Raw genomic sequence first — 24,369 nt, 5'->3', positions numbered from 1 at the left:
TGAGGTCCTCAACCGTATCTAACACAAATAGTATGGCAGAATAAATTAAGTACACTTAATGAAAATTTTTTCGAGATTCAATGAGAAATCGGGTGTCTGAAATTGAAAATATCCCTCGTGGTGGAAAATGTGAACTATGAATTTTCATCATTAAAAAGCTTACAAAAAAGGAGCAGTGATTTTCATGCAATGAAGTACAAAGGAAGGAATTTTACTTATTTTTTCTGCCAAGGTAAAAACCAGAATCATACACTAACACTGAGTTCAAAACTATACCATAATACCCTAGCATATACTGGTACATGGTTAGTCAATTGTTCATTTGCCATGATCTACTTTTTATTACGATTACTTTATGGGAACAAATTCATGAAAACTGGCAGTCTTCAAGAGACACAAGAGCATATTTTGCATTGAGCAGTAGTGTGATTTTCAAGTGGCAATTGATTTTAATTGATTTTACAGTCGTAACATTCCACCAAGGGAATGCATCACTTATAATTTGAAAATATACCACATCAGATCAATAGATAACCCAATACAAGTAGAATTAAGTTCTCAAATATGAACTTTATAATTAATGTAAATGCAAATATTATTTTTTAACTGTGGCAGAAGTAGAATTCCTAGCAATGCTTTTGGATTTGACTTGACACGTGTCACTACAATGGAGAAAGAATTTCATTAAATTGTCTTACTAGAAATAATCCCTCTTTCTCAAGACGATACCTAATTGATTCTCGGGAATAGCTGCAAACCATACCATACTTATCATCACCTCATAGGAATTCATCTATGTTTAAGGGGTCAGTTAAAAAAAATAACAAATGAATTCGCAGCATTGGGGTGAAAAATTATGATACTGTGTGAATATGATTGAAACCTGTAAGCAACAAAAGTGACCAAGTTATGAATTTTACAAAGAAATAAAATTTCAACAGATCACAAAACAAGTATTTTTATTCCTAAATTCCGGGTAAAAATAAATTATTCACACTACCAAAAAAATCTGCAAGCATATTTTTACAGACGAACAAATGCTAGTTAGATCTGAGGAATTAAAATAACAGCACAGTAATTTCAAGTATTCAATGCATCATTCAAAATAGAATATAATATGAAGTATAGACATGCCATACAAATTATTTTCCTTACCAGGTATTACTTTTTAAGTGTTGCATGAAATGTGGAGTTACTCATATCTTTACGCTCGCAAAATTTTTCAGGTTTCCCATTTTGTTACGGATTCTCTTCACTGATTCATAGAATGGCTCAGTGTAACATGGGAGTTTGCCACAACACTGCCTCAAAATTCTCCATATAGTTCACAAAATCACAGTTTTCCTACCACTGACACTGTTGCCACACTTCACGTAGTTTCACCAAGTTTTCTGTGGTCAACACCCGGGTCACTGGTCGCAGAACTTTCAAGCTGGGATGCTCGCTGAGACAATTGATTAACTAGCGTGCCCTGCAGTGTGTTGAGGTCTTGAATGAGAGATCCTCCACCAGCAGCACTCAGTAAAGAAGCCAGCTTTGCCCTCTCTGTTGTCAAATCAGTCAATTTTGAATACCACTCCAATTCATTGTAATCCATCATTCTCTTATCAATTATTGCAGCTGAGGAAAAGGAATTGACAGGCATTAAAACTGGTAAAAAAGAAAGTGCAGATTAATAATAGTTTGAAACATATAATACTGATATACCTAGTTTGGCATTCAGAGCAAACAAAAGCTAATAAGGCATTATTTATTTCCACAGCTCCGCAAACAGCACTATTCAGCCTTTACATCGGGGCTGTTTGATAACATTTAACAATCAAACATGCACAAACATCTATGCCCTGGATAAGGGTAATTTACCCAGGCGGGACTCGAACCCACAACCTATGGTATGGCAAGAGAGGACTTTTTCCTGCTGCCACCAAGGCCTGCATTAATTTTTGTAACATTTTTTTTCTAAAAAAATTAAGCTAATACATTTTTCCTAAGTTATCTCATCTCATTTGCAAAAAGTACACATGCATTAGCACAATATGCATCTAGGGTGACAGGTCATAAACAAAATGAAATTGTTAGCTCATCCACATGAACATAATAAGCCATAAAAGATGAGAAATGTTTTTCAGAGCTAGTGAAAGATGAATGTATTACAAGCACTACCATATAAATAACTTGAGTGAAACACACTTATCATATAAGAATGGTAAGGTATTTGATGTACATAACTTTTTCATTTATTTTTTATATATGGCTTTGAATTGAATGAATACCAGAATAAGATTCAAAGTAAAGTGACTCTTGGGCCAAAATTTATGTATTTAAGTAGAAGCATTGATATCAACGCAAAAATGCCTTACAAATTCAATAGATAAAAACTTATCATACTTATTGAAAAAAAGCATATTTATCATGACATTAGCAACCACCATTAGTAATTTCTCACCCATTAGGATTAATGAAGGTACACGACGAAATATTTTCATTATATCAGCAACAGTTTGTGGACTTCCATCTGGGCAGAACACTAAAGTTGTGTGTGATTTATAAAGGCAAAGAGCTGGATCATAATAAGTATCCTTCCACGCTTTTTCTGCCACTGCTCGACCATATTGCTTGATTTCTCCATTGAGCTTATGTATGGCAACTCGAACCTAAAGTGAACAATTTGAAAAAATGTTCATCTTTACCATAAGAAAATAAGCACAAAAAACTAAATACAATAACTATTTTAAAGAACCACGACAAATCAACAATTCAATTGAGCACTGTCAACAGCAGTCCCACATAACATTTTAATGTCACCCCTCTACATCCATAACAGCTCATTCCAGTATGTATTACCACAGCCTCGGCAGCTTGCAAGAGGCACAAATCCTTCCCCTAGGACTCATTCATTAACACTTCTATTGAACTGGGACCCCTCTTACAGCAAGTTATTTTATGCCTGGAATTCGCAGGAATCATTTGGCCCCACAAGAAGCAAAAAACACGTGGCTCCGCCTGCCCTCCCTAAAATTTCTCAAATTTCCTTCTCACTTGAAAGCCTGCACCCGCTCTTGAGAATGCCCATATTCTCATGAGATGAGTGGAGCAGGCTGCAGCTTGGAACTAGTTCAAATTGGCCACTCGACAGTGTCACTAGTCGACCTCAGAGACGTTTCGGTTAGCTCATAAACTTTTACAAAAATGCATACATGGGGCAAGCATGGGATCGAGACCTCTGTTACTCTATGGTATTACAAAACACATTTTAGGGGAGAGAGGAAGTTAAGTTTACCCTAAACAGTAAATTGTGGGGAAATGAATAGTGTCACTATATTTGCATGATTCTTTAACCAGCCACCAAAAACTTTTATTACGTATGCTAAACTCTGGCTCCAGGATCACGAAATTCTGAGAAAGAGAACAAATTATGGGGCTTTCCGTGATAAGATATATAAAATTAATACTTGAGATAATTAAATGCAAGTAAAAAGTTTTCAATGAGGTCAGTGCCCACTATGATGTTAGCCTCGAAAAATTCTTTTAAAAATATGTGAGCAAGTTCAAAAAATGTGTACTTCTGTTTCCTGCCAAACTCTCATCAATAGGGTGGTTTCCTTTTATATTTTTATTGCCTAAATCGAAATATTATTACTCCTGGAATGTAGACATTTCACACTTTTAGATTTTTAAATGACGATATCTGGGTCTATTTTCTTTATGTTAATGTTTTTAGATGAATTGCCAAGTAAATTCCACAAGCTCAGATATGAACATTCATGGACTGAAGGGTATTTATTAGCCTTGGAGCAAATAAATATAATCTATAATACACAGAGAAGTGGCACTGTATTGAACTTAAAATAGTAAATTTGTAGTAAACACACACAAACTAGGATTTTGAGCTGGGTTCATAAGAAGGCAGAATCGATGGAAATTCACAGATGTAGGAAAGCATTTACACAATCTTGATCTGCCCCAATGGCCCTCTTTCCTTTGATGCATCCCTGCTTCTCTCTGTGGTGGATTGGTGAGATGTCTTTCCATATTTCCCCTGTTCCGTCAATTCCACCTCCACATTAACCCAGCTTATAAACTCAGGATATGACCATGCCAATGACAATGAACTAAAACAGAAGAACCAAAAAAAGAAAAACTTGGTGACAGCCTTTCAAAGGAATGAATCTCATCTCACAGCTTGGCAGTATATAGCTCTTTTCAGTAAAACTGATGTTCTCAACCAGAAGGAGCCTGCAAAAAATGTCCCCATGGGTGCCAATACCCCAGAATCCATGAAGTATGGACCAACCATATGTCACACCACACCCAGTATCAGGTGCAACCCTAACTTAAGCACCTCACCCGGAGTCAAATTCAAATACATTAATTATAACAGTATTTGTCCAGTGGGCCGTTCTTGAGACATTGATTTACAATGAATCCATTAAAATAATACTGGCATCATTATAATGGTCAGCTTCCACATTCAGCTTGATCTTCCACATTTGTGTTGATACTTACCTTAAACTTTACCTCTGCAGGTGTAGGGCATGTATGGAAGAAACCAATGAACTGAGACTTATCAGTTGTGGTATACATTTCCTTCGCCAAGATCTCAGCAAACTTATTTTTCTAAAATAAATTTATAGAATTATGAACATGAGAAAAGAAATAGAAAATGGAATGATAACTAATGTACTAAATTAAAGTCGGATATATCATACCTCTTCATCTTTCTTCCTTTGGTTCTCTACAGGCTTCAAGCAGAGTTCAACACTGGGGCGCTGACTGGTTCTTGGTCTCGGGTATAATGGCTCGCATATCTTGAGAACCTTTGCTCTCTGGTAATGCGGAAGGGCAGGGCGCTGGATGTTTATTTTATTTCTAAATCTCACAGTCTGGTAACTTGGCTTCCATGGAACTAAAAATGCTGAAATTGAAGAATTTAAACAATTTACTATCACATTCACGATTAACATCATCTGCATCATAACATCGTTGTTGTTAAAAAATCCATAGAAATTCGTCGTTCCCAAATATTTTCTACGGGCTGGAGCAAAACATTACATAATCACTTGAAATGAAGGTAATCCATAAGAATAGCATCATTCAAAATCAAGGAGAAAAGCCCAATACCACACAGTACGATCTGTGAATGATTTTAATTAAATTTCTCCACAAACATCTGAGAAAATTGCCATTTGGAACGACATGAGGTAAATAGCTAAGCGTACCTTTCCGTAAATACGTGGTCATTATAACGCAAGCGCGGTAATCAAGAGTTATTCCAGTAAATCACTTTAAAGTTGTATCTTTTTACAATCAATGCTATACTTCATAACCATCCATTACTCAAATCCATGAAATTATAGTCTAGTGAATATAAACTCTACGCGAATCTGCTCATTGATGCGCTCAACCATTTCATTGCTCAACTTGTTCTCTCCAAACAATTGAAAGTTAACCACGCGATATCTCTACACACAAAATTGGAGCAAATCCTGTTACAATTGAAAATGCTCGTATAGCATACGAAGGACTTCGGAAATGCAGAATTAGTTATTAACAATTGACGAATATGTTTTTGAAAGATACTCCCCCGTCATCTCCTGACATAACATCCTCGATGGATGAAGAGGAAGTGGAATTTTACGAGGAGGATGTAGAGGAAAGGGTAGACAGCGGTGAGGAACTACCAGATGATGGCGAAGAAAACGACGAGCCAGACGAAATGTCAGAACCGACACAGGATGATGCTGCTGTGGTATTTGAAGCTCATACATGTGAGTACATATTGCATTTTATGGCTTAGTGATGTATGGCCGAGTGGGAAGGTTCAGCCATGGTGTACTTTTTAGGGGCATGTTTTTCACTTGTGTTTTTTAACAATTGTATAGAAAATATCGTGTGCATTACGATGGATATATAACTGCTGTGTTACAATAGAAGGGCTTTTCGTTTTAAGAGTGTATTGGAATTGTTAACTGTTGATGAAGTCATGTATATTCCTGTAAATCAGTGAATCACAGAGGTGGGGGTATTTTTTTCCCTTAATAAGACGTCATTTCCCTTAAGTGTATTGAGTTAAAAACGAGAATATATATAAGCTTTTACCTTAAATATACCTTCATTATTATTACTTACTATATTTGGTTGAATTTTTTATTAAGCTCCTGTTTTTTGCTGTGACCTAAGCCCTGCTGGAAATTTAGCTGTGACCGGTGGTCAGGATGATATGGCGTATGTGTGGAATTTGCAGACAGGACAGACTGAGATCAAGTGTGAAGGGCATAAGGTTTGCATTTGAATAAACTATTCTGATACATTTTTCATGCATATAACTTATATTAGTGTAATTCTGGAATGAGGTACTAATAATAATAATAGTAAAAGAGTCGTTACCAATAACCTTGCAAATTTTATGGACATATCGCTTCGGCTCTTGAAAATTACATATCGGTATTATAAATGAAGGTCTGGTTACAACTCACATTTACCAGTACAAGGTAATATTCTCTTGCTTAAACATTTTTGACATAGCAGAACTTATTGTAAAGTATGAACCGAAGTAGAACTGGTTGGGGAGGAAATGAGCCAGAACTACATATAATGGCATCACCAACTCATGAAAAGTGGGTGGCAACTTATGCATTATCTTATTTTAAACTTGCAAGAGAAAGGCTATATTAAAAACGGTCCTTTCAATAACTTGACTTTCCCCTCCATATGCCTGTTTATTCTTATAATTTGCAATTTTGTGTCCTGAGTGAATCACCCCTTCAACCATTCTAATGAAGGGCCCAATGAAATAATAACTGTTGAAAGAGATGAAGAATCCACTCATTTTAATTTTCTTAGCAATTAATCCTTGTTTTTAGTGGCTTTGTTTGTTAATCAAACAACGTCTGATTGGGGCTCTGCAGTAACTTTCTTATATCTACAAATTAACTTCTCTTTTATTAGAAAGAAATATTCCAACATATGAAGTTCTTTATGTGACGATTTTCCTGACTAACCACTACCCCATGATTGAATTGAATAAAAATAGTGTTTGTGTAAATAAAGACTGTATGCAACACTTACTAAGCACCTGTCTCCTAACCTTGTTATTCACAGACATGTATTTGCGACTTTTTTTTAATTCAGTAATGGTTGGTATGTTTTAAACAAATTAGTATTCATTGTTTTCATGATTTTTTTGTAAATGTTTCTGTGTAATTTCGTTTGATCATCGACGTTCTTTTAACCTGCTAGTAAAATAATCAAATCAGTGAGGTATGGTGTTTAGTTGAAAGTATCAAACTCTTTTTTAATGAGTCAAGTCTAAATGGCATGGGCTCCAACCCTGGTTAGGTTCTTACACTCTTCAGATTCTAAATTGCAAGTGTACTCTTAACATTTCCAGGACTTCAATATTCTGCAATATTATGCAAAAATTACATTATATGTGGGAGGCTTTACTCAAAAAGCTGCATCTAAGCAGTGTTTTAGCATGCTTCTATACCATTCCCCAGTGGCATAACTATAGGGGGGGAGGGAAAGAGAGATCCCCCCAAAACCTCAAAGAAATAAAAAAAAATATTTAAAACTATTTTCTAAAATATGATTTTATGCTTTCCCGGCGAATAATGTAGGTAAACTTTTCTCGGGATTCCCACCGGGTTAATGTTTTTATAACGGCCAACGTTTCAAGTACCGTCTCGGCACTCATCATCAGGGATTCAGCCCTGATGATGAGTGCCGAGACGGTACTTGAAACGTTGGCCGTTATAAAAACATTAACCCGGTGGGAATCCCGAGAAAAGTTTACCTTAACTATTTTCTAGTTCAATTATGAGAGAAAAACCATGTTTTAAGAGCCAAAACGATGTTAAATGTATTTCCAGAAATATCCTTTTTCAAAACATTTCCTAGGGGCAAGCCAGACCCTGCCCAGTGGGGAGCCCCCCCAGATCTCCCATCCCCCAAAGCGTATTCCTAGTTACGCCACTGCCATTCCCCTTTTCAACATGTATTCTGTTTGCAATGCTCAGGAGAAGTAGTGACTCCTAGAATGTGAGAGAAAATAATTATTAAGAGATAGATGAAATTGAGTGTATAATGAAAACATTTAAGGACCTCAGCAAGAACTTCATAAGCATCACATTTTTAGATTTTAATCACTCTGCAACCCACCCTGGCTTTCATTTGGTTCCAAGTTTAATCTCAGCCTGTTAGCCCTTAATTATCCTATGATTCAGCTCCTGAGTCTTAACAAATGTGTAAAAATTATGTTGCTTCACGTCAACCCCTTCAAATACAGCAGAAGGAGCCCACTTAAAAACCAATTTTTCACTGGAAAACTAAAGAAACTCCCAAAGTGTAGTGATCAAAAGTATATATTGATGGCTAAGTTCTAACAACACATTTCTGAAAAATAGAAAATTTTCAGGAGAGCAAAAAAAAGATAAATTTTTGTAACCTGTACACTGAAATTAATAACCAAAAGTTCATAAAACTGAAAAAGAAGCATTCATTTGCAAACAAAGAGTTTTTTTTTCTTGTATTTTATTTTTTAATGTTATTACACTTTGCTTAAGATACTTCTCTCAGACCAGTGGCATTTGAGATTCGTGTTGTTAGAACTTAGCCATCGATATGTATGGTCATTCAAGTCAAATGCCAAAATCAAATTCCATTAACTTTTATTGTTATTTACTTTTCAATTTCCTGCATTATTGTTTACTTTTACAGGACTCTGTTTCTCATGCATTTTTCAACCATGATGGAACATATGTGGCAACTGCAGATATGAGTGGCGTCATCCAAGTGTGGAAAACATCAAACAAAACCTTAATTTGGAGTTACACTATGGGAGATCTTTCTGTAAGTTTACTTTTGTCTCTAATTTTCAAAATGGTTTTACCTCCAATACTTTTGCCTGTGTCGAAAGACTTTCATTCTATTTACAGTGGCTGAAATGGCACCATGGAGCCAATGTCCTGTTAGCTGGGGCTGTGACTGGTGAAGTATACGTGTGGCGAATACCAAGTGGAGACTGCAAAATCCTTCAGGGCCATGGGGAGAAAAACTCATGTGGTCTAGTAATGCCAGATGGTAATTCCAATGGAATAAATTAAATATTAACAAGTCTGCTTAACAATCAAGTCATTCATGATATCAGGTTTATTAATTTAAGAGGGCTCTGGTTTTGCGCATGATAATTGACTCTTGAGTAAATGTTAAATGCCTTCGACCCTAAATTAGTCCAGTTCATGGGCGTACGCAGCTGCCCCACCTAGAAGCAAAAATCGCAAATGTGTTTAAGGAAAATAATATTTTTTCAAGCAAATAATTTAAAAAACTAATACAGAGCTGTTGTAGTTTCCTTAAAATGTTGATTTTGTTCACCTTTTCCATGCTTAAATCTTACCTGCAACTTGAACAACATGGCTTGCCCCCCGCCCCCTCTAGTTTTGATCCTGGGTACGCGCTTGGTCTAATTTACATAAATGAATAAAACCATAAATTGATATTCTATGAATGCAATGCGATGAAAATTTAAATCAGTTACAAAAATTTTGACTAAATATTGTCACTTTTATGTGGAAAGCAATAGAGGATATAGTTAAAATACATTGCAAAATGAATACATTGTAATCTCCATTTACCAAGGGATACACATTTCATGTGTTTCTCTCATTCTTACTTCACTTTGAAATATGAACAATTTTTGTTTTCTTACTCCTGGAAAATTTTCAGGCAATTTTTTGTTCAATTTTTTCAGGCAAGAGAGCTGTAATTTGCTACGAGGATGCTGTTCTAAAGGTTTTTGATATGAGAACTGAGACTGTACTACAAAGGGTAGAAGTAGGAGGCAGGATATCATCTGAAAGTATCCCAATATCAGCAACTGCTCACACTGATAATAATTTGGTGCTTGTCGGGGCAACCAATGGCACTGCTACTCTTGTGAATACTCAGAGTGGAAAGGTAAATTGGAAGATGATACAGGTCTAAATGTTGTTTGCTGAGTAAATTTAAAATTCTGCAACATGAATTATCAAATGATAAGTACATTTTAATTTATATGCAGAGTTGAAATAGAAAAAGTTTTGGAAAGAATTTTTCATTCCCTGATTGGAAAATACAGCAGATTTTAAAAGCAGTTATTTAATCCACAAAAACCCAGGTATGCATGCATTCTTTTTCTTGGGGTTGTATACATTACAGTGAGTGGCGTTGAAATGATTAGAAACAATAATTTAGGGTAACAGAGTAATTAATTCAGGGGTTGGCACCACCCTCTAAGCATGATGGGTCACCCCTCACCTCAAAGCATAATAACTCAAACATCACTCCTCTCTAAATGTAAGAGTTTCAGAAGCACATAGTGATTGAACCATGGTATTGAGTGACATGAGAAGCATTCAATTCTTTCATCTGGAGAAATTTTTATGTTTCTCCATCAGTAACTTAAAAATGGATCAACAAATACAAAAGATAGACCTTATCGATGGTTTCACTCAGGCAGAGAGTTTTGTGCAAAATTTAGTGATCAAGCCACTCTTGGTGTACCAGGAAAAAATGATTTTAATGTTTGAGGAGATCATGCTGACTATATATTGTGAAAGGGAGTCTTTACCGCAGTCTAATTTATCTGTAAAAGATCATTTTATTTAAAACATTTCTTTTTCAAAATGCTTCCACTGATGTGTCTAAATAATTTGGAAGTATAGCTAAAAATTAAAAACAAACTCATGTTTTTAGAGGTAAATTCAGGAATAAATTTTGTGTTTTTTTCCGCTTCATATTTTTTACATTTTCTCTTTGTTCATTGAGATTGTAGTGTTTTTTGTTCATTGAGCTTGTAGTGTTTTTAAATTTGGAGGGGAGTTGGCTCAACTATTTTCTCAACATCACCTCTGAGCTGTTGTATGGTTCTGTTACCATATAGGATATTGTTTGTTTTTGGTGACTCATAATTTCTTACCCATGAACATTTTTTTTGCGTGTTTCTTACCGTATTTCTCCGAATATAGTCCCCCTCTGAATATAGTTCCCCTCTGAATATAGTCCCCCTCTTAATATAGTCCCCCCCCCCTAATTTTGAGGCTTCAGTTTCGGGAAAAGTTAAAAAGAGAAGTGTTTGAATATAGTCCCCCCCTTTACTTTTACCATGGGCATTTTTGGAAAAAAAGGGGGGACTATATTCAGACATATACGGTACTTTTTTAATTATTGTAAGTGGACCCATATATTAGCACTGTCAGGGGTTAAAAATTTATTAATTTTAAGTGCTACTATCAATTTGTGTAGTATCTTATAAACCAATATGTATTATTATTGTTGTTTCTTTGTGGTATTCATCAGCTGATTCTCCCCTCTGAATCTTTAGATTTTAAGTGTACTAGACTGCCGAAATTCCTCATCTGCCCGCACGTCAGAAAGGTCTGTGCGGGGGTCTGATGATGCTGAGGAACCTGAGAGCACCAACTCATCATCGTCAGTTGAAGCTGTTGGACTATGCTCGAATATGTCAATGCCTTGGGCAGCCACTGGAACTTTGGATGGCCGTCTTATCATCTGGGATGTATCCAAGCAGGTAAGCTATGTTAGATTCCTCTCCATATTCCATACATGTAATAATCCACGTGTTTCAAAGTGTTTTTTTTTTAAGTATTCAATTAATGTTAATGGAAACAAGTCATAAGTTGGCAATGTTATTTCTCCTCTTACCTATTTGACTGTGAATTTAATAAAAATTATATTTTTTGTGTATGCTCTGTCAATACCAGTGAAGTGATTTGATGTTATTATTTTCATTTTCCAAATATCAATGTGCTTGATTTTTTTTAGAAACTCAGTAGCACTTAAAAGGAAGGTACTTGAAAAACTACTAGCACAATGTCAATGAAATTAAGATGATATTTAAATTTTCATGTAGCTTTCCCATCTGAACTTGCTCCATTCCCATTCGTATGTTATTTGAATGGCCAAGTTATTTTTTTCTTTTGATAAAATAAAAAAGAAATATTATTAATTTGGGTAGTTTATTAATCCACTCTAATTTTTGGTAACTTGATTATATGAATATTTTCAGGTCCGTCGTTTAGAATGTCAACTGGATGGTGGAGTAACATGTCTACAGTGGAATGAAAATGCTACTTGTGATAGCATGATATGGGTGGGCTGTGTTGGTGGAGAAATCTACCACATAGACGCTAGAGATGGCAAGACTGAAACTAGGCTCTATGGGCATACAGATTCAATTCTAAGCCTTTGCCTTTCAAAGTGAGTATAGTATGAGCATTTTTCCATCAACTTTTATTTATCATCTCCCTTATGTTTTAATTAGTTGAGACTACCTTTTTTCACATTTTTCTTGGCCCTTTATAATAAAAAAGTTAATGTATAAACATGTCGTTATCATTTCTGTGTCAAGTGAGCTCCATCTATGGATGAAGCGTTTCTTCCATGTCTATACATAGACTACCATTATATCTATGAATTATTCAGATCACAGCTATGCCTAAGTTTTATTTTCATTATCTAAGTGTTGATATTTATTGAAGTAACTTCTTTTGCTCCATTTACATGAGAGCAAATTTTAATGCTGAGAAAAATCTGTCATCTACGTGTCAATATAACTGATGAGAATAGTACATTATTATTAATAGAATAATTTCTACAGTAATTAATATCATTTGTCAAAATTTTTGCCTCATAAGTTTTGAAATTTGGCAAAAAGACTGATGATTCTTTTATTTTTTGGCAGAGTAATCTCATTCTCTGGAAAAAGAGGTATCAATTATATATTATGAAAATTGCATAAAAACCTCGATATACCACTTTTATGTCCATTTAATTTGATTTTTAACTTGACTTAATATGATATCCTAGAAGACTATTAATGCAGGAAGAAGGCAACCTGCTATACATAATCAACACCTTTCTGTATTTCTTCAGTGAATAGGGTGGTTTCCTATTATTTTTTTATTGCCTTAATCGAAAGATTATTACTCCTGGAGTACGTATTTCACACTTTTAGATTTTTAAATGACAATATCTATTTTTCGCGATTAAATGAAAAGGGAAAATTTTCAAGCGCGCGAAAACGCGACGCTTAAGTATGAATGCCGGGTAATATCTCCGTAAGTCGTATTTCTGGTTCCCCCTCCCGCCCGGTGAGGTGACCTTGAGGCGAGGCTTAACGGTGATACGTCGCAGGCTGCTAGGGGGTAGCTGAGTACCTTGCTGGATGGTAGCGCTTGGCTTAAAAAAGGTTTATTAATACCTTATCAAACGAAGAAAACTTTCCGACCTTAGCCAGTTTTAATAGGTGATTATTAAGACATGTTTCCCTGAGCTCTGTGCCTCATGCATGCAATGGTAACCTCAGACGATGTATAACTCCTATCCTCTCGTGTAGAAACTAGGTCCCTGTGACGTCATGTGGAGTGGAATCGCATGGGCGCCAATCTGGCCTTTTTCAAATGAGGATAAAATTTGACCCTTGCCATTCGTCTAAACCGGTATTTCAAAAACCAAATAATTTGTGTATTATGAATACAGTAATGGTGGGTAACGAATCGCAATCAATGCCTTTCGTTTTTTTGATGAAGGAAACTACCCTATTACGCAATGGTAACATGCTTCCAAGTGGTGGGGAAAAAAATTCAGCAAATTTCAGGAAATACCTAGTCATGATCAAATGATTGCCTATCTCTTTGGCTTAATCTGTCAATTTTTAGCTATGACTTGAGGGCTTTGATTAGAAAATATTCCTTCTTAGAGCATTGCTCCCAAGAAATGATATTGTGTGATTCAAGTTGCCTGGCTTATAAAATTATGACTTTTCCGAAGCATTGCATTAGAGTGATTGGGTTGATGAGTAATGAGTAAACAAATATATAATTATTCATGGTGGAATGTTATTTATGTTGTTTTTCTCTTAACAGGGATGGATCTACACTGTTAACAAGTGCAAATGACTGCAAGGCGCGGGTATTCAGGCTAACAGAAGGTACTCCACCAGCAGAAACTACCACATGAGTCTGAAAATTTTGTTCATACAATATGGCCACTGCCTTCATGATACCCTCTTTAAGGGCCAAAATGTTGTATAAAAGCAGTGCCTACTGCTTGATAAAGTTTGTTTTGTTATTAATGTATTCTGGTATATGGCATTTTGTATCTTTGATTTATGTGAATAAAAAACGGTTTTAAATTTTGTAAACTCTGATATACGTTTATTGTCTTATCTAATCACAGAATCAGTTGCTAAAATTTTTAATCGAGCAATATGAAATGGAAAAAAAACTTATTGCTTGGTAAATTCACGCATAAATTCACGTAGTTTTTATAATGAGGCATTACATTATTGAGACTGATAGGTTAGCTCTCTCACATGTAAATGCATTCAGCCCAAGAATCTCACAGCTACCACTCATGATCCATTGGGCCAGTTCATTACATCTGGTTAGAGGAACATTGAATAATTAAGCCTTAATGGTTTTTTTTCCCATGAAGCAAGTTAAAAAAGTCATTAAATTTTACCTTCAGCCTCTCCTTCAACAGAAATTGCTTTTGCTAGCCATTGAACTGACTTAGGGGTTGAGAATATGTGTGCCTGAGTTATGGAACATAATGAACAACTTTTGAAATTTTATTCTGTGGGAGGATGATAAATATCAGGTTTTCCATTGTACCACTGAAAAAGAGGTGCTGCAATGATTGCAAGAATTTAAACGTCGCTATTGCTCTAAATAAAGTGAGAGACCACAAAATCGAATTTATTTTTTTAATGAAAGACCAACAAAGACAGCTGATGGAGGGAACTCCCGAAAGGGTTAAGGTATTTAAGCACATGATTATAATAGGGAGAGTCCATAATTTTTTACCAGGAAATTTTTAATTATAAAGGAAGCGGCCTCGCAAAAATTTGGCGTCTTCGATATACTTTGACTATTCCAAGATTGTTTTGATAAATGAAAAAAATCCAATAAACAATTTTTTGAAGATTATAACTATAGGTACTGTGATAAATGAGGTATGTATCTAGAAAGGAGAAATTATTTATCTTCTCAATATCTATTTTATGAAGAATTTTCATTTCTACAGTTATACTATCTTCAATTTTTACCGCAAATTAAGTAATTATTAATCCCCATTTCATTACGCTGATTTTAGGCAAAATACGATAATTTTGTAGGCGAAGGAAAGGTTTTGGGCACAGCAGTGATATTTGAGTGGATATGACGCGCGATGGAAGAAAATATTGTAGAGGCACCGAAGAAAGTGTGAAAATAGGTTACGCCGTGGATATTAAAGCCAAGTGCGCCACAAAGTCAGTGTCCTATGATGCAGTTAGCAGGTAGAGTCCGCACGAGCTGTAAGCCAATTTTCTCAAGCGTTTTTCTGACGGCAAGTCCTTCGTCGGGGGCATAGGAAGGAATTCGTATCACTGTGAGCGCGCCCCACAGAGACGGTCACCAGAATTGTGCCAGGATGGGTAATCCAGAGCAACCCAGTGGCGGATACAGAAAATACTCAAGGGGGGGGGGGGGCGCAAAAGATATCTTGAGCTACCTTTACTTTTATCGTAATAAGAAATTAATCAATCCACGTGCGAAGTTGAAGAAATTTTTATTTAAACTCATTATACGCGTATATAAGTCAATACATTACGATACAAAAAAGTTACAACTGTGATTCTACAATGTTCGGCTATGTGAGCGGCCTCGCAAAGGGGGGGGCGCGCGCCCCCATCTGTATCCGCCTCTGGAGCAACCGAGTGCGAAAATCTCACAGAGCGAGTCCTCACCGGGGGTTTGGTTGGTGTCTGCATCATTTGTTCGCTTCAACGTGAAATAATGTAGGAGCGCTTCCGGTTTTTCCACCGAATGGAAGGTGAATGCATGCAGTTCACCATTTTTCCATCAGGTTCTCCTGAATGTCTATGAGCTTCATTGTAATCGAGCGATTTCTGTACCTCTTCTCTTAATAGAGTTGGCTTTCCCTTAAGGCTTCAAATTCCGGCAAAAGATTACCTTAGTAGCTTAGAATTATAAGGTCAATCGATCCCTACTTGAGTGATTCGCGGTGGAAACCCACTTCGAGTTCATCCCTCCGTCCGTCGGATGGGACGTTAAGCCGTGCTCCCTTGGCGCCTTTCGTTACGAGCACTCTGGTGCCGATGCTGGGTTGCTCCCCACCCTCCTTCACGTATTCTTCACCATGGTGCAAATGACCAAAGCCGTCAGTCGCCTCCTCCAGCCAAACCAAGCGATTACTACTCTCACCCCAGGAATGCAAACCGTTAATACCGAATCACACGATCATTTTTTCCGGCCCTCAGAATGATAGCTTCAGCGATAGATTTTCAGGAACCAAAGATTGATCGCTTGACCCACCATTTTCTGAACCACTCGGTCATTCCTACCGTACTTTTTTCTTTTGCCTCGGTCACTTTCCGTATTTAAGACTGTCATTCAATTAAAAGTCAAGCGTGGCGTGACAATCGTGCGTTCGAATTTGAGGAAGGACGGTGACAGCGATGGTTCCATCGAAGGAAAAAGGGCATTGTCCACTGATGGAAAAAGGGATAGGATTTCCCTCCCTAAGGCCATCGCGGAAAATGATCGCGAGAAACAGGAGTATTTTTTTCTGCCATCATCGGAGCGATCGCTGGAGCCGTCCCTCGAAAGGGATGGGAAAAATGATCGTGTGTAATAGGATTTAGCTAGTTGCAAGCTAAAATAGTTGATATAGCAGTATATTAATAGGAAGCATCACTCCCGCACAATCGACCGAAAAATCCCTATCTCCTTAACGTCTTAATTATTTAAAACTTACGCTACCGGGTGCGAAAATTCCAAAGAAATACTTAATTGCCTTGATCTAGTTCCAAACATTCTGTGCTAAATTAAGTCAGCAATGACACTGAGGAATTTTCGGATGTTGAAAAAATACGCATGAATGGAAATCATCCATTTTAAAACAGAGAAAACTTAAATTTTCTACCTAATTCCATGAAGTCGAACGTTAAGGGTTGTGATTGCAACGGACAGTAAATAATGGGAAGGTAGGCATTTGGAGGAGGAGACCGAAAGCTTAGAAGGTCAGAGAAGGATGGAAGGAGAGAAATCCAGCATTGGTGTTGGCTTCCTCTCAATTAAAGGCGACAAGGGGATCATTGCGTCTGCAAGGCGACAAATCCCGCGGCTTATTGTGATTCCTATTCTCTTCGTCCATGTTCTATCTAAATTAAAGCTGATAACCTTTGGCTAACTAGGCGCCGCGCTATTGGTGGACATGCTGCGCTGTGATGCAGAGGCGGAAGTATTCCCATATCACAGCCCTCAGTCCTCATTCGGGGCGTGGGAGCCGAGGCCGCGTGAATCGGGCAAGTCAGGGCATCCTTATCTCACCTTATCCCTTCGATCTCTAGGGTGGATAAAAGAGAAACGACTCTACCTCGAGGCAGTCGGCTGGGTCACTTTATGGTGGCCATTTCGGAGCGCCTAAGGCAAGGCACTCGTGACTACGCCTCCGTTTTTTCGGCTTTCCGACTGTCATCGGAGGTTGACCGGAGACGAAGTAGTGCCTTCGGGCCGTTTATGAACTCGTGGCCGCATGACCCGTCTACCGTATCCTTGCCCTTAACTTCCCGACAGTGTGTGAGCAAAGTTTCCGGAGTCCTGTTCCACCTCCTAATCTGGTTCCTTCCAGCAAGCGAAAGCAAATTTCCATAAACTACGTCTGAGATAGCTGACCAATTAGGCTGACACCTTTTAGACGAATTAAGCTGGGAGCCGCTTGAGACTCGGAGACTAAGCTCTGATTGCTGGAGAAATTAAGATTAGATATCTTTCAGAGGGACACGGAGAATACCAACTTATAACTTCACTAGATTTCTAGGCCCGACGAAAATGATAATTTACGAAAGATATTTTGCCAAACGCATAGGTGTAGGAATTCGTATTTCCTGGAATCGTGTATGTCTTTAATAAATGCTAGGTGGTAGAATTTAATCAGTAAAAATAATATAAAAAATAATAAGTAACTCTAACCTCTATAGTTGAGTTCTGCGCACAACAATAATAGCTTTTTTGAATATACTTTAACTGAAAACACCATCAATTAATGCATGTGTGCATCACCTTTTCTTTAAATATTTTTTGTAAACGGCGGGTGTCCTAACAATAAATGCGCGCGTGCATCTTCATTTCTTAATATTAAAAAAAAAACGGCTGGTGTCCCAACACTTCCCGCCACACGCCTACAGAGGCGGCTTGCTGGGTAGTATGTAGGTGTAGATGATACGCTCTTTTTCGATTTGATGTGCCGCTGGCGAGCACATTTACGCCTCGCAGCCGTCATCTGCGTGGAGGAGCAGGTCCCACCCAACCGCGGGCGTCCCTCCTTGCCTCCCTTCCGCGGTAAAAACCCTTTGGCCCTCCCTCTCGCTTATCCGCCCCGGCCTTCCACAATTTTCCAATTCGCGCGCGTCGTCGCCGCTACGCCCTAGCGCGTTCCAGTTCAACGCAGCAAGCGACTCAAGCGCCTCCAACACCACGCGCCCTTCGTGCGTGGTGCGAAGGCGCGACCGGAAATGGGGAATCCATCGAAAGGAAACGCATCAATCACGCCGGTTTCAAAGAGGGAGCGACGATCCCGCACCCGGCACGTACAAAGAGAAGTCATACCTACACCCAACCGACACCCGCTTGTGCATTGCGCTTGGATGGAAGTCAATGTTAGAGGTGTGCGCCGCCGATCCCGAAAACTAGTGCACGCCGCGGCGGCGAAGCCGAGTTTGCTAAATATAAGATCGTAAATCGTGAATTTTATAAAAGGGGTGGTAAAATAATCCAATAAATGTCTCTAACATCTATAATTGTACTGTTCTTACTACAACAATGGCTGCGTTGATTATATACTTTTACGGAAAAGCCATCAAGTAATGTAAATGTATTTGTATAAGTACAGTGCAATCTCTTCAGTTCGACACAAATGCAGCCGGATTGTTGGAAACGAACAGGAAACAAAGACGATGCACGAAAAAAACTTTTTAAGATATAATTTTGCAATTAAATACATATGGTGACGCCAACTCCCCCTACTGCTTTGGGTGTGAGCCAAAGTACATGCATGCATAATTATAAGACAAATACGTACTGTGTATTGAAATATATTTTATTTAAAACTGACGAAATTATATTAACCGAAGGGGAGTCGCCAGCCCCGCAAGCCGTGTTGCTGGACGTGTCAGATTACCGCAAGGCCGAATTTCAGAGATTTTTTGTTGAATGAGCGCCTGACCTGAGAGGTATTCAGAAAATCTTTACCCAAAACGATACTTCATTAGGGTTCCTATATTCCGCAAAAATGTGTAATTACTTATTGTACCATGTAATTATTTTATAACTTATTATTTATGGAATAAAATATTATTATTTACCTAATAGAAATGACTTAAATTTTGCATGCATATTTAATCTGGGTATAATTTAGTAATTCGATATTTAATCTTAATTTTGCTCTTGTGAATTCTTGGAAATAGATTTTTAATCATTCGTGACGCAGAGACTATCACGCGCTGCACGCCGTGTATATACTCCCGAACACCGTCACTATTGAATTTTTACTACAAATGCAATCATCTAGTCGGCACATCACTCGATGCACAGCAGGTAGCAATGGAAAAACTCTGTTCAAAAAGCAAAATTTAGTATTATCAGAAAATAAGAACTATACTATTTCATATCACAATTAACAAGTATCTCATGCCTTCATAATATTTGACTCACTGCTCTCCCGTTTCCATGTGGTAATGCCGTAATGTGCGTTTAACAACATGCATCTCACAACAAAAATTGCTGTGGAAATTTCCCCAATGAACCCAGGCAACCACAATGACATTCCATATTTAGTTAGCCGCGGTGCTTGCACAATATTTGAGAATAGAAGGGACCTGGTTTCTTCCACAGCTGATACACCAAACGCGTGCCGTTGAGCGTCGGAATGGGCTTTGCTGAGCTCCGCTACTTATCCATGGAAATTTCGGTTGAGGACGCGCAGAACCAGGAGGGAATGAAATATGAGCAAGAAAGTTTGATAGAGCCGAACTCTATAAAAAAATACGGCATTAAAAACATGCTAAGTGGTGACACAATTCAAGAATAATACAATAGAATTTTATATAATGTAATTAATTATTAACCAAGAAGAACCCTGCGGCGAGGAATGGATGATATAAAAATGCCAAAACGTGGGCTATCTCAAAAAAGACACAAATATGGGTAGCAAAAATGTCAATAAGTGGAAATATATTTCTATCGAGGAAGATATAATAAAATTTCAAGCTTCAACAATGACAGAAATTTAATCCAAGATCTTGGAAATTTTTAGTATAACTCATGTAAGGTATGTATCTATTAGCAGATAAAATGATTTTTTTATTAGGATAATGATAGAAATGCGGCAGAATGGAGTTCTCCTGACTGAGACCACGTGTTCCTTAATGTTTCTACAGCCACGTTACCTCCCAATAGCATGTTATCCACTTATTACCTCGTAATACCGCTAAACACTTGTGAAAGGGTCTGGCTATTGATCGCGGCACTATGAAACCGCTAACGCTAATTCCAAATATGGCCCCTAGGTATTAAATAGGTATTAAATTTTCTTGGACTTGGTATAGATGACATCAGCCTTGAAAAGGATTCCGATATCATTAGCTAAGTTAGCACACAATGCGAATTCTGAGATGATTATGTACCGTTAGCCACATAACTCATTTGGCGAGGCGTTCCAGAATGTATATGCATAAACTGAAACTTCTCTATTACAAGCAATTACCTTAATTTCGGAGGGAACAGAATGGCCACTTACAAAAACGTGATTCTATGATTGATAAATTACGGTGGAGCTTTTATTGAAGGATAATATTGCTAACTTCCTGGTGAGGAAACGAAGTTGGGTACTTTTTCGCAGATCTTAGTTCAAACATACACATCAGCAGTCGAAAAAATAAAAATGCATTACTCCCTATAGAGGATCACTGTGGCTACCACCAGGGGTAGGCTAAATATTACATGTCTTCGATTATGTGAACAAACGCCTTTGATAAGCAGTCTATGTGCCAGCTCTGATATGGGGACTCAAGAGTCCAAAATATCTAATGACGTACGATTACACTAAGGTTCCCTATACGTAGGCAGCTAACAATGTTTTCATATAATAAAATCATTCATTCATAAATCATCCTCCATCCATTTCGTCAATATTAAAAAGCAACAATGTTATATAAGAAACAAGAAATTAAGTTGAAATGCATCCACTCCAAATATTTAGGATCATGGAATTCGGTAATGGGTCATTATTAGTTTACTTAGATTAGAAGTCATTTTTGGCAAAAGAGTAATGGTCTAAAATCACATTTTATATTGAAAACAAACCTTTAAAAGTACCAATATAAGCTTTGAAGCTAGCTTTACGCGGTAAAAATACAATTATAAAAAAATAGATTGAAACAATAACTTAAGTGAGTAGGGACTTGGCACTACAAACGAGCGGATAATTTAAATTCAGTGAGGTTTAGATGTTAATAAGGTATATTATCATAAGCAAATATGCATTAAAAGAAAAATTTTACTAGCTAAATATTTTCCAGAGAGGATATATGGGGTAAGGTATAAAAGTTAAAATTGCCATATATTCCTCCATTTATCGAGGAGCACAATAACCCTAGAATCATTATCGAATGAGTTATTTTACCCTTTTAGGAACTCAATTAACCCAAACTTGAACTCACGTCAGTTTTAAATATACTCGATCCAGTGCAAAAATTAGCATACGTAGTGGTTGAACATTGATCAAGGGAAAGAACCCTTGCAGAAGAAATTGCACCGCGGCTATTGAAAGCTAATATGATTTATCTATTATTAGTAGGTAATACAAGGAGCCAGCAGCCTAACTACGATCATATTAATCACGATTTCAAGTAACTCAAAAGAGTAATATAACTGTACGATTGCCAGATAGCATGGATTCCACACGGCTCAGAAAAAAGCAGCACATTTATCTCTGTTCTCAGTTTCTCTTACAGTATGAGATATAGCAAACTTGCAAACTCATAACGCTATTTTCCCCGGTTACCTTCTTTCTCATAACGCTTGCTTATTACTCTCGAAAGGAAACATCAAGTAGTCACCACGACCACAAATAAAAATGTTCGTTGATGCAATTAAGTGATTCGGGCACAGAAACAATAGGTTCGGGGGCTGTGGGGATCGCCTTACGGGTCTCAACGTGTGAACCCTCCATTCTTTCGCGGTTGATGCGGTGGAATTTTAAAAATGCAAGGTACTCGAAAGAGGACATGTGAGGTCAAGTGCAGCGAGGGAAATCGATATCAGGGAGGACGGCATGATACCATGGAACTGCAGAGAGGCTGTCTCGAAACCTGGAATGCACTCTCTCTCTCATGAATTACCTGACTATGGTGTTGAAGATGGGGACAAACTTTGTCCGACAAGTGCGCCCTCGGTTCGAACTGCCGTCATGTGAACTATAGAAAACCTCGCACTCACACAGTAATTGAGAATAGGTTAATCTTTCCATTAATAAAGATTCATACGGCAGACGAAAAGCTAACACTAAAGTAAAAAGAACCCAGAATTGTCTGCTTACTTAGAATATTTGTCATAACTATCCATTATGGCTTTTCTGGGTCCAGATAATGTGAATAATATTCGCAAACATACGTGGAACTTCACAAGAATGGAATACGGAGTACAGAATATTAAGGAATATCGATATAAATCACATCACACCGAATTCTGGAGAGGAAATGTTCATGCATTTCAATTCTGATACGTGATAATTCAGTAAAGAGAAAAATGTCTTTCAAACAAATTACTTCCGGCGAAATTTTGGGTAAATAGTAGGGCTAAGACATTCTCAGCAGAATGGAAAGTTTTTCAGTCACATGTTATTCCTTGAGTCTCAGCTACATCTCCATACTACACCACAAGCAGCTCAAAAGGCGTGAGGCGAGAGTTGTTAGGTAACCACCCGTCAATCTATGAGAGATCGCAAATCAGAAGAAGAAAAAAATTTGGCGTGCGTTACGAGTGATTTGATTGCCTGAGTTCAGTTCGACCGAGCATTTACGCAAACCGTTCATTGTTTTGGGGAAAACGAATCCCTAAGCGTTAACTACATGGGAGTACGAACTTTCAAGGGCTGAAACTAAAGCTAGAAAGCAAACAACTACACGGATAAAGCACACGGCGGGAACTGGACTAGACTTCAAATCAAGGGTATTATCGGAAAACTAGCGATATGAAAATAGTGCGGGAAAATAAACAGACAGATAAAGTGAATAGAGCACCAAAAGGACTTTCAATGAGGAAACAATTAACGTTTAATCATTGGGAACTGTAACTTAGTGGTATTAACATTAACGGCAAAAATGAAGGAGGATATTGAAATCAACAGAATATAAGTTTTAAAAAAAGGAAAATAAGAAGGCCAAAATTACTGGGGGATGAGATTATTCGGGAACAAGTGTGCAATGCATAGAAAAATTGGGTATCATTTCTGGTGAGTATAATTTTTTCTTCCATAAGAAGAAGAAAAATTACACCCACCTGAAATGTTTTATAACGAGAAAAAAATAGTACAAAAATAAGTTTCATACACGTAGCTTGGAACTGAAGAATCATCATTCTTGGGTTCACCGTGGTTTTTTGAGTCCATGTTCCTCACCAGATGATTCAACTCTCGAAAAAATGAGCAAATGATGTAACTTTTAGTAACATGAATCTACAAATATTTTATCAATCCTCGGGCGCCGCGCACAGATGTGCTCTGTTGCCCTTTAATCCCTTCCACAACACTGATGCGCAGAAAACATCAGGGCGGCGAGGGAGGTCGAGGCAATAAAAATGCAACACCAGAAGAACAAAGAGCAGGGGCATCAGAAACGAAAAGGAATTATTTAAGGGGGATGCTCTGAGAAACGAAGTATATGCCACCTCGATAAATAATGCGAAGTATAAAGCTGAATGAGGGCGGCGACATATAGTGAATGACATCCTGAGCTAATGAAAAAGAGATAGCACTTTTTCCACAAATTTGAGTTTTAACTTAGTATTTCAAAGTATTTTGTTATAATTGTGCTTCCTCGACTGACAGCCGCAAATGATAGGCTTTCTGTGCCACAATTAATAGAAATTGCACTTGAAAGTGCGCATTTTTATAAGGCTCCTACGGATGTACTGCTGTAAGCAAAGTAACATTTTGATTACTACTGGAATATTTCTATTTTTATAAAAATGAACAAATCTACTGTTATTTATCCTATTGCGGGAAGAATATAATGTAGGGAAAAAT

The 24,369-nt window shown here is 37.4% G+C and overlaps 2 protein-coding genes across 2 annotated transcripts; one reads left to right on the top strand and one right to left on the bottom strand.

The window, feature by feature from the left end:
* Positions 1-942: 942 nt before the first annotated feature.
* Positions 943-5,405, bottom strand: LOC124155783 (39S ribosomal protein L10, mitochondrial). The gene is made up of 5 exons (XM_046529874.1): positions 5,220-5,405; positions 4,710-4,915; positions 4,507-4,617; positions 2,447-2,654; positions 943-1,620 (listed from the first exon to the last, which is right to left on the bottom strand). Exons 1-5 carry the CDS (start codon positions 5,239-5,241, stop codon positions 1,370-1,372), a joined length of 798 nt encoding a protein of 265 aa, XP_046385830.1. The 5' UTR covers positions 5,242-5,405; the 3' UTR covers positions 943-1,369.
* Positions 5,406-5,458: 53 nt separating this feature from the next.
* LOC124155782 (angio-associated migratory cell protein) lies at positions 5,459-14,203 on the top strand. The gene is made up of 8 exons (XM_046529873.1): positions 5,459-5,768; positions 6,156-6,280; positions 8,719-8,850; positions 8,937-9,081; positions 9,752-9,957; positions 11,363-11,569; positions 12,068-12,258; positions 13,926-14,203. Exons 1-8 carry the CDS (start codon positions 5,564-5,566, stop codon positions 14,017-14,019), a joined length of 1,305 nt encoding a protein of 434 aa, XP_046385829.1. The 5' UTR covers positions 5,459-5,563; the 3' UTR covers positions 14,020-14,203.
* Positions 14,204-24,369: the final 10,166 nt, after the last annotated feature.

This window comes from Ischnura elegans, chromosome 3 (assembly GCF_921293095.1).
Source record: "Ischnura elegans chromosome 3, ioIscEleg1.1, whole genome shotgun sequence".
NCBI lineage: Eukaryota > Metazoa > Arthropoda > Insecta > Odonata > Coenagrionidae > Ischnura > Ischnura elegans.
Note: the sequence above shows the minus strand (reverse complement) of the source record. Positions and strands in the feature narration are given on the sequence as shown.